The sequence below is a fragment of the Corylus avellana genome, chromosome ca11 (genome assembly GCF_901000735.1).
Source record: "Corylus avellana chromosome ca11, CavTom2PMs-1.0".
NCBI lineage: Eukaryota > Viridiplantae > Streptophyta > Magnoliopsida > Fagales > Betulaceae > Corylus > Corylus avellana.
The window spans coordinates 13138765-13150215 of NC_081551.1; the positions used below are offsets into that span (position 1 = coordinate 13138765).

The 11451-nt window shown below is 34.9% G+C and overlaps 1 protein-coding gene across 1 annotated transcript; it reads left to right on the forward strand.

Moving 5' to 3' along the window:
• The first annotated feature begins 418 nt into the window (after positions 1-418).
• Positions 419-6922, forward strand: LOC132166035 (uncharacterized protein At1g10890-like). The gene is made up of 4 exons (XM_059576776.1): positions 419-642; positions 1216-1431; positions 4739-4958; positions 6585-6922. The coding sequence occupies exons 1-4, from the start codon at positions 503-505 to the stop codon at positions 6840-6842; spliced, it is 834 nt and encodes a 277-aa protein (XP_059432759.1). The 5' UTR covers positions 419-502; the 3' UTR covers positions 6843-6922.
• Positions 6923-11451: the final 4529 nt, after the last annotated feature.

Here is an 11451-nt window from a genome sequence, read left to right on the forward strand (position 1 = left end):
TTGACCCATATAGACCCAAACATGACATTTTTATACCAATTGACCTAACCCAATATGACTCATTTGATCAGTTTCAATTTGAATATGACCCGTTTGGTCCGATTCAACATATATTTATTGTATAGAAACAAATATATAATTTTATAAACGAGTCAAGCCTGGTTATGACCCAAATTCATTTTGGCCAAAGGAGCTTATAATTTTGTATGGACTTTATAAGTTAGCGTTAAAAATTGTTAATCCTACTCTTCTAGTACACCATATTAAGAGTAATGATACAATGCACGCGGCGTGCGTGGCGCCAATGCAAAATTTTTTTTTTTTATTTTTTTTTAAAAAAAATAATAAAATAATAATAAAAAAAAAATTTTGTGCCTGGCGTGCATTGTATCATTACTCACCATATTAATTCTAGAATGAAGAAAATAAAATGCAAAGGGGTTTTGGTATCGAAGTTCCTTTCGTGTGGACGATGAGGCTTTGAAACATTGAAAACGGCAAGATGCCTCGAAGTCTGTCGCGCTCGCCGTCTTACCGAAGGAGATACTCACCGGCGTCCCCGGTGCCTCACCACCGCCACAACCGAAGGAGCCGAAGGGATCGAAGCCGAAGTCGCTCTCCCTATTCCAATTCCCACTCCAGGTACTATCTCGTTCAAATTTATATCTAATTGTTTTGGCCTTGTATTTAATCGACAGTACCAGGGACATTCACACACTGCTCTTCATTCTGTTATGCGCAATGGTACCTCAAAACATGTCTCTTAGAGATAGATTTGTAGTTATTTTTCAACTCACTTTACAATCTCACTGCCTTCTTCTTCGTCTTCTTCTTGTTACAGGAAAAATTGTCATTTGCACGCTAATTTAGAAGTAGTTCATTACCAATTCTAAGAATATAACACCTAGAAACATGTTAGAAGGAAAATGTTGGCATATATGTTTTTTTTTTTTTTTTCTAAAAAATTTTCTTTACTTTTCTTATGTCACTGGAAATACTTCTAGTGGCTGGTGTTGATTGAGCCTTTTGGTTGTTTAATGGTGCTATATTTCACTTCTTATGGTTGAAGTTTCAACCTTTAGATATGGGTTCTCTGTATTTTTTTTTTCTCCTTTTGGGTTCTTCTTATAGGATGTTTGTTTTCAATGTCTGGGATGTTTTAGCTCGGGTTGGTGGGTGAGGTGTTATATGATAGAGTTGTATTCTGTGGCGCAGGCGAAGAAGTCATTCTAGTTCCTCACGTCGCCATAGAAGCCGCTCACCATCCTACAGGCACCGGCATCAGTCTCCAGCACCTAGGCGACACAGAAGACAAAGAAGTAGGAGTACTTCTTTGTCTCCTTTACCCAAGTCTCGGAGTCCAAGTATTGCTTCTGCTGAACGCAAAAGTGCCACTGAGAAACTGAAAAGAGAGGAGGAAGAAAAGAAGAGGTAAATATGTGTTGACTCTCACACATCTTCACATTATACCTTTTTTTTTACCCTGAGCCTTCACACTATACTATCATTCTTTGGTACATCTCTCTATCATGAACTTAAATTCTGTTTCTCTGTGGCACTACTTACTGTAAGATTAACAAAAATATGAGCGTCAACATTACATAAACTAGAAATCTTAGCAAGCAATTGAAGAAGTGGATGATTTGAAAAGTTTCATTTATCGGTCATTTTATGTATTAAATTTGTTAGAATTTTGTTTATGACTATTCTGAAATTAATGTAAAGCTTGGCTTATAGGTTTATATCTAGTTTTACAAGTTCTTTTATGTGAGTTTATTTATCGGCTTAGGTGAGGTTTAATTGAGTTGAGTTTAGTAAATTTGTGGTCCTAGGATATATTCGTACAAGATTAGGGTCTTTTGCTGTTTTGAGTACTCTTGTTTTCTGTGAAAGAACTTTAGCTCTTTTTGTTTTCCTTCTAACCTTCCAGTATCATCTTCTCTCTTCCTCTTAAGTTAATTGTTATCATTTCTTTGAAGTAATCAAGCACCCCCTCTCAATGTTCCTTGCAGCCATCTAAGCTGTTCATTTCTGTTGCGGACTGTATAGATGTGCTTCAAAGCATCCAGTGTGTTGGAGATGAGCCTTGATTTTCATCCCTAAGTAAGCCAATTCCCTTGGTTGATTCTTTTGCCATCCACAGAGCAAATCAGGCAGCACTGAACTAAACTAAACCTGTCCAAGTTGTGATCTGTTTGGTTTTGGTGCATTCTTCATGTGGGGCATTTTTAAGTAATTGCATAATCCCAAGCGGCAAAATGGGTGTAGTGCTTGAGACTCTTAGTAGATTCAACTTGGTAGATTGAATCCTCCACGTACAGGAAAACTCACTTAATAAATTCTATGCTTGTTGGTGGAAGCAAAATATGATATAGTATGAGTGGAGGTTGGTGTTCTATGGGGGTAGAGGGACCCTTTGGAGTTGGAGTGTGGAAAACATATCAGGAGGGAGTGAAGAGTTTTTTTGAGATATTTTAGATATAAAGTGGGAGATGGATCTAAGGTTTAGTTTTGGCATGATTTATGGTGGGGGGATCAACCATTTAAGGAATCTTTGCCAAAGTTGTCTAGTATTGCTCATTGTAAGGAGGCATGGGTTATGGATAAATTGCAGTTTTTCAATGGTAATATTCAGTGGAATGTATCTTTTATAAGATTTGTATAGGATTGGGAGGTAGATTTCGTGATTAGGTTTTTTGATTTGTTGTGTTCTCTCTGATTGAGACAAGGTGGTGAGGATCGTATTTGGTGGATCTCTTCAAAGAGGAGGATGTTTGAAGTGAGGTTGTTTTTTCATGAGTTATCTAGCTTGGGGGGTATATCTTTTATTTGGAAGAGTATTTGGAAAGGCAATGTTCCATTATGAGTGAGTTTTTTTGTATGGACGGCGGCTCTTGGTAAGATTTTGTTCTTAAAACCTGAGGAAGAGGAGTAATTGTGGTGGAATTGCATGTGTAAGAGAAGTGGAGAATCCATGGATCATCTTCTTCTCCATTCTGCAATGGCAAGTGAATTATGGAGTGCGATTTTTAGCCCTTTCGGTGTATAATGGGTCATGTCTAGAAGGATGGTAGAGTTGTTAGATTGTTGGCGAGATTAGTTGGGAAGTTGTTCAGTTTTAGCCGCTTGGAGGATATCCCTTTTGTGCGTAATGTGGAGCATATGCAGAGAGTGGAATGCAAGATTTTTTGAAGATAGTGAGACGTTGGTGGAAGAGTTCAAGTTCATCTTAGTCAAATCGCTTTATATATGGATAGAGGCGTATAATTTTTCAAACTTTTCTGAATTTGTGGATTTCTGCTTGTCTTTTAATCATTAATGAGAATTATTTCTTGTATACATTCTGTGTATTAAGGTTGTGCCTGTCTGTGCTATTTATGATATGCATTACTTATAAAAGAAAAAATAAAAAAAATTCTATGCTTGTCTGGTCTCAACCAAATCTCAGGGTGATCCTAGTATGCTCATACTGAATATTGGCTTGCCTTGAGAGCAGCATTGGTTTTGCTTTTACCGGAAAAATATTATATGTTCATCGGTGGCTTTCAATGGTGCCCAACCCAAGAAAATGTGGAAGATCTGTAGCAAAAGGAGCCTTAGTTAATCTTTTAAGACCAGTTATGGCTATGAATTAATTCAAACATCTTTCATTTGAATTGTTCTCTTATTTGGATCTTCTTGGCTGTAATATACTGAGGATCCATTATAGTGTTCATCGGTGGCTTTCAATGGTTCCCAACCCAGGAAAATGAAGATCTGTAGCAAAAGGAGCCTTAGTTAATCTTTTAAGACCATTTATGGCTATGAATTAAGTCAAACACCTTTGATTTGAATTGTTCTCTTATTTGGATCTTCTTGGCTGTAATATACTGAGGATCCATTAGAGTATTTTGTTTTACGTGATTTATAAAAAAGTGGCGCGCTATAGAATCTTGTGCCCTCTTGCTCATCTTCAGAATTGAGTATCACAATTTTTTGTTTTCAAGAGACCCAATTGTTTTCATGCATGAGATCCATGATCAGTCTTGAATGGTTACTTTTTATATTCTTTTCTACTGGCTTTACGGAAGCTACTGTATAGTTCAACTTGTTGCATTTGATGAAAATCTTTGCCTCTTTTATGTTCTGCTCCACTTGAAACCTCTTTTTTCATGGCTCGGAAACATGTTTGAGAGGTATGTCTTAGTGCAAAAGCTTGTATTTACGATGTTTACGGATAAGATGCTTAACAAACCACAACAATATAGAAGTTTGGAGGATGGTTCCCTTGTGCTTAATATGGTGTATTTGGAAAGGACGCAATGTTCAAAATTTCGAAGATTGTGAGAGAATAGGGTTAAAGGCTATCATGTTCAAGTCTCTCTATGTTTGGATGGCTGCCTACAATACAATGGTTCTCGCTCTTTTAATTTTTAGAATTTATGGAGTTGTGTTTTTCTACCGAGTTGGGTCTCTCTTGTATATTCTATGTGTACTTGCATAATAAGATTGATGTTGGCTGTCTTACTTCTAATAAGTTTGAATTACTAATAATAATAATAATAACCCATAGTACAGTGTAAAAATAAAGCTTGCAACTTTACTTTATGGTTTAATTTGCTACTCTGGCTTTACATAGTATATTCGGCTTTCCTTTGTTTTTCCTGTGTTTTGTTTTCTTTCTTTCTTTTTTTTTTTTTTTGTTTTGTTTTGTTTTCTCAATGCTCATTCTAAGCTTCACTTTTGCATATGCTTGTAGGCGTCAACAAGAGGAAGAACTAAAACTATTAGAAGAAGCGACTGGAAGAAGGCTGGAGGAAGCTATTCGGAAAAATGTTGACGAGAGGTTGAATTCTGAGGAAGTCAGGTTAGAAATAGAGAGGCGAATAGAGGAAGGTCGAAAGAAATTGTTTGATGATGTTGCAACTCAACTTGACAAAGAAAAGGAAGCTGCTCTGGTTGAAGCAAGACAGAAAGAAGTAAGCATCTTAAACACCTCTGGGTGGCTAAATAAGCACAATATGGAGTAAGATATAGCTGATTATTGCAATGTTTGGTAGAGTGTCAATTTCCCACTTAAAGGCTGTTCAAGATTGCGTTAGGAAATAGAGTTTTTGTCTATAGAAAAAGCTTGAAAGAGCTATTTAGAAAAAACCCCGTTTGGGCTTTTTTTAGAGCAAAAAAAAAAAAAGTGCTTTTTAAGTTTGTTACCAAACGAACCCAATTTTGTTTGGCACAGCTTTTTATGTACTAAAAGCACTTTTTAAATTCCTTAATGCAATTGCAAAATGCAATTGCAAACAAGCTCATAATGTATCATAATCATTGGTTTTGGAGATGAAAATTATTTAGTTTAGTATCTAGATGTCTTTTAGCATCATATTTAAAGTAATAAGCTGCCTAAGTTCTTGAATGTGTTAGCCCCCCTTAAACATGTTTAAATTTGGTAGGATGATATGATTTTTGTGTCTTAGGCTATAATTTTATTATTTAACTTGTATCATAATTTTTTTCTTAAAAGGAATGTTCAAATAGTTTTATAAAATGAAGAAAAATCATTCAATCACAATAATTGTTGGCATTGACAATCATCTAACTGAAAACTGCATGAGACTACCTGCAATTAGTCCCATTCTTGTAAACATATGTGGCATGCTGTGTAAATTTGATTTTGGAACTTTTGCTGTGGGTTTTAAGGCAATATAAGGCAGGGACCGTCACTTGGGATACATAAATTACATCATAATCAGTGACATTTACTGGAAATCCAGGAAATCTGAGGCAACATTCCTGTCCGCCTATGCGGAAGTGATTTCTTGGTTTTGGTGAGGCTGGGTATTGTTAGTGATTGAGAAGAGAAAAGAAAAGAAAAACTTAACAAGGCAATATAAGTAAACTAGATCAATAACACAGTCTATTGTATCTATTCATCCTGCCTCTAATGTATCCCAAAACATATTTCCATGGCTAAATGTCTCCTGTTGTATGCATTTCAGTAAACTAGAGTTTATTAAATTCTCTTATCTTTTTTAAAACAAAGAGGAATTCCGTTTGTACAACTAACCACAAGATTATAGTGTGCTAAAGCCCGAACAAACCTCGAGCACTTGAGTTGTCCTACACGCAAGAACTAGTTTAGACAGATGATTTGGACCTCAACCAACATGTTACATATTTGGATATCGGCACATCATAGCTTATTTGGTTCTACTATTGCTGATTTTTTGACCTTTTCTTCTTCTTTTTCTTCATCTTAGGGGTTATCTTGTACACTTCCTGTGTACTAGGGTTGCGCCCCCTTTGCACATTTTTATGATATGACATTATTCATAAAAAAAAAAAGAAATCCATAAGATAAGAATTGCTAGTTGAGGGGACCTAGGGGGACTTTAATTTATATTCTAACACTCTCCTTATCCTAACGTGGGTTTCATATTCTGCTGATTGATTAGTACTTGGGTTTGGTATAACCAAGTGCTTGGGTTTACCCTTTGTTAGCATAGTATACTCCTGTGGTTATATGTTGTAAACGTATTGTCATTTTTCTCCTCTTTTCTATCATTATATTCAAATAAGTATTCTGATATGATCACAAAATGTCACAGGAACAGGCCCGAAAAGAGAGAGAAGAGCTGGATAAGATGCTAGAAGAGAATAGGAGGAGAGTGGAAGAGGCTCAAAGAAGGGAGGCTTTAGAGCTGCAGCGGAAAGAGGAGGAACGGTACCGTGAGTTGGAGCTCATTCAAAGACAAAAAGAGGAGACTGCTTGGAGAAAAAAGCTAGAAGAGGAAGAAGCAAACCAAATGAAATTGTTGGGTAAGAGTAAACCCAAGCCGAAGCTTTCTGGTATTGGTTTACAATGATGATTTCCCTTGCTGCAGAAACTGTTTATTAGAACTTATATTTGAACAATATTTTATAAAATAGCTTTGGTTTTGCCACATATCACTTACTCTTCTTTGATGGTCTTCGATTCTTCTTTGGTTGAGTTACAAAGTTTTGAATGTGATACTTATATTGGAAGCCTAGAAAGAAAAGATACTTATATTCTCGGAAATGGCGTACAATACTAGCTAAATGGAGTCTAGTCTGTGAACACTTAAAGAGTATGGAAATACCCAGAAATGGGTGTGGAATCTAGTTGCAGAAATGACTGGTCAAAGGACTTGCTAGAACACATAAGAAAGCCCGGAAGGACAGGAGACGGTCCTTCGTATAGGAGATGTAAACGAGTTTTAGCTCATCTTAAGTAGGCCAGCTGTTAATATGTTCTTGGATAAGATTTTCCTCAAGAAGCACTCTCCAGGAAAGGGATAACAAAGAGGAATGGATATGGTTATAATAGGTAGGCAACACATGAATAATGACACCTTCAAGGCATCCATCACATTCGGAGCAACGACGTAAGGTTTGATGTACAAAGTTAGATTCATATTAGCGTTTGAGTGCTTGGTAGGAGGGAACATATATATAGCGGGTTGAAGAGGGGAGAAGTGAGGGGTACTGTCGACCTCTCCTCTTGTTATTTTTGGTACAAAGGGTGGTTGTTACATGGTCATGAGGTCAACATACGGACAGGAGTTGCAGTGGGACATAAAATAAAATAGAGAAATGTTATGTGTAATTTCAAGTACTTACTTTCTGATGTGATTGTAAAAAGCACCATTGGAATTTGGACGGGCTTATCTATATATTTCACTTCAATGGAAATTTTTCTTGCTACATCAGGAAATAAGCACTTGAAAGTACATTTATCATTTTCATACGTTTGTATGCCTAAAGAGTTTTTATTGTTCTCTTTCTTTCTTTGTGTGGCATTGAAAGGAAGCACGACACTTGAGCGATGATTAGTTAATGTTGCCCAGGGTATCAACCCTAGAGGGGGTGAATAGAAGTTGATGGCAAACTTTTCGATTCAATAAAAATTAAACCAAGTAAAGAACTTAATGCAATTCAAGATGCAATATAATGAAGATGACAAATTAATATAAGCGCAATAATAAAGAGATAGAGAGAGGAAGATTCAAACTCAACGATTTATAGTGGTTCGGTATCCCTGATCTACGTCCACTCGCCAAGCATACCACTTGAGAGTTCAATTCACTATTACCCAAACTCCTTGCAGGTGGAGTTCAAACCTTTACTGAGCAAAAGTACACCACTCTTCCCAAACACTATGCGAGTGGAGTTCAAACCTTTACAAGAGTTACACCTACCCTCTTAACAAAGATTGATTGTGGATATGATTTTAGACTTCTGTCAAAACAACGACTCCTTTTTGAGAGGGATATACAAATGAAGCTCTCACAATGATACCTCTCATTAGAACTCTTGTATGAATTGAACTGGAAAGGCTCAAGTGAAAAATGAATGTATGAGAACAATGAATGCTTCAATTTTGGAAGTATGAGACCATATATTAACAAGAGCTGAAGGTATGTATTTATAGTCTTTAGCAAGAATATAGCATTTAGAAATATAGCCGTTTAGCACCAATATAGTCAACATAGCCGCTTATATGAATGGTAGCTATTAATTTTGAAAAAGTTAAGAATGATAGCTATCAATTTTGAAAAAGTTAAGAATGGTAAAAATTGTTTTGAAAATATCAATAAAGAAAAAAAAAAAAAAAAATCATTTTTCATACTTAACCAAATTTAGATAAAAACAGTTTTTCCATGAAAGCAAAGTTTAAAACATCCAACTAAGGGCTTGTTTGAGATTGCGTTTCAGGGGCCTAAAAGTGCTTTTAACACTCAAAAAGTTCATTTGAAGAAAAAAGTACTCGTTTGGTACAAAAAAATTAAAAACTCTTTTAATGGTCCAAAAAGCCTAAAAATGCCAAAAAAACATTTTTGGCAAAAGCTGAAAAATTGAGTTTTTGCCGAAAAACTCTTTTTGACTTAAAAGCTTTATTTTTCAAACGTAATCCCAAACGAGCTCTAAGTCCAGTGCATTTTAGTATCTTTTAACTTAAAACCCCGAGTATGAAATGCATGAAGGATCCTAAGGTCATTCTAGGTTAAAGAGCCTCAAGAGTTCAAACATTAAAAGAGCTTTACAAGAATATCCTAACTCTTACAAAGATTCTTCAACCTTTAGTTCTTCATTGCTTAAGAGTTGGCTTCTTGCTTTGAATTCCAAATGTCTTCCCATGCCTTTGGTTCTTTTGATCCTTTGACAATGTGTGTTTACAATTATCGTACTTGAAACAAACACATTAGAACAGCATGATGAAATTTGTTGTCATCAAAACATCTGCAACATGCTTGGATCGAAGCAATAAGGCTAACAGTTAAGTTGGAAGGTAAAGGAACATCTTAAGCCCAAGTATTTCAAAGAAAATAATAAGTGCCAGTACTAAAGAAAAAATTGTTAAATAGTACACAAAAGATGATAATATTACCTTCCCGGCCTTAACCAAAATTGAACTTTTTGAATGGTTTTAGGGTGCCTAAAAATTATTATAAATAGGCCAAAACTTTTCTAAAAAGTATGAAATTGGAACGCACTTCAATCACGTGCTGATATGTGTCAACAAATTGTAGATCTATTTTTCATCACATTTTGGAAGAAAAATTGAATGAAAAATTGGAATAGAGTGATTTTTGTGACATGTACGAGCATGTAAATTTGTTTGGTAAGGGACTGCAGGGCACTTATTGAAACCCAATTAGAATCAAAGATTCTAACTTTTACAAAACATCCGCAGAGAAAATGATACATTACCTGATATCTACAATCAAATTACAAAGTGATGAGCAAAGAGAAAATAAAAATAGCAATTACAAAGTGAAAAAATAGTTGGGGAGAGGGAAGGTAACAAAACTAAATGAGAATCAACTTCTCTCCCATACCTTGCAGTCTGCTGATGATGTTAATTTTTATTCTTAGAGAAAAGAAGTCGTTTTTATTGTTGAATTATGAGAACTTGCTTATAACCCGAGTAATGCGCGAGATTCTTCATTATAATTTAATTATAAAATTTAAAAATATTATAATCGTATTTTTCATAAGTATTATGAAATTTACTTTTCATAATTGCAAGAGGAAAACTTGAATAACACTCAAATTATGAACACTCAAAAAAGTACTTTGGTTATAGAAAAAAATATGCACGAGATTCTTTGTTATAGTTTAATTTCAAAATTTAAACACATCTCTATCAAACTTTTCGTTATAGGTTGTTAAAAAAAAAAAGGAAAAAAAAATTATCACGTCGTTTTAAATAAAAAGACATACGAAAGGTTATAAACCAATATATTACTCAACATAATAATACACAATCATACACAGAGCATTGTATAAATGTATAAGTCGCATAAAATTTTACTACATATCATAAGGCCTTTAACTTTAATTAGTATAATCTGTATAAATTAAAACATGTTAAAATCTTTGTTCCCGTATGTATAGTTTAAAATGAAAAATACAAAGAATTTGTGAATTAAACTGGGGGTGGGAATAATCATTCATGATCATGAGGGAACCACGGTAGCTATGAAGTGTATGGTCAGGCCCCATATTACTGACCCTGCTACAGGTGAAGCTATGGGAGCTTGGGCATCCGTGGAACTCTGTTGCCATTTGCAGCTCAGGAAGGTCATTTTCGAGGGGGACTCGCTGGAGATAATTCAGGCGCTGCGAAGAGAAGAGGATAGCTGGCATAGGTTCGGGCATTTAATTGCAGATGCCAAAGGGATGTTAAGTAGGCTACAGGGGTGGACAATTCAGCATGTCAGAAGAACGGCGAATGAGCAAGCACATCGGCTTGCTCGTTTGGCGTTATCTAGTGATGAGGATTTTTTGTGGCAGGATTGTTTTCCCTCAGTTTAATGGGAGTTTTGTAGCTTTCGAGCATGTTTTCTTTGAGTAATGAGAATTTGGAATCCCATTTCAAAAAAAGAAAAAAAAAAATATAAAGAAAAAAAATAGCGAAAAGAAAACTTGGATCGTGATTATCAAAGCATTAATAGAAAGTTAGTAAGACTCATTTATATTAGTAGCGTCATACTTATTAAATTTTATACAAATTATAAAACCCATATAATTATGAGCCTTAAAAAAAGTACATAAAAATAATAAAAAATCTTTCATTCAACAATGCAATCAAATAATCATGCCACATTATATTCAATCTTAATTATCGCTTAAGTGTTTCGAAGTTCCTTTTTGGTATAATAATCAAATAAAAAAAAAGCATAAAAAGTACTTTAAAAAAATATCTGAAAATTCAGGTAAATCATACAAATAAACAAAAAATCTCATAGGCGAAAAGGCCTCGGGCAAATATCAAATAAGAAACATGTTATATCGAACAATTAACGATTTTATAAACTAATGGATACTAAGCAAAAATAAGCCTCAAGATGACCGTTGTGATTTTACACTTTGATTTGAACATCGAATATATAATTGCTCGTAAGATGCTAATCATCTGTGTGATGCTAATCATCTGTGTGTGTGTATATA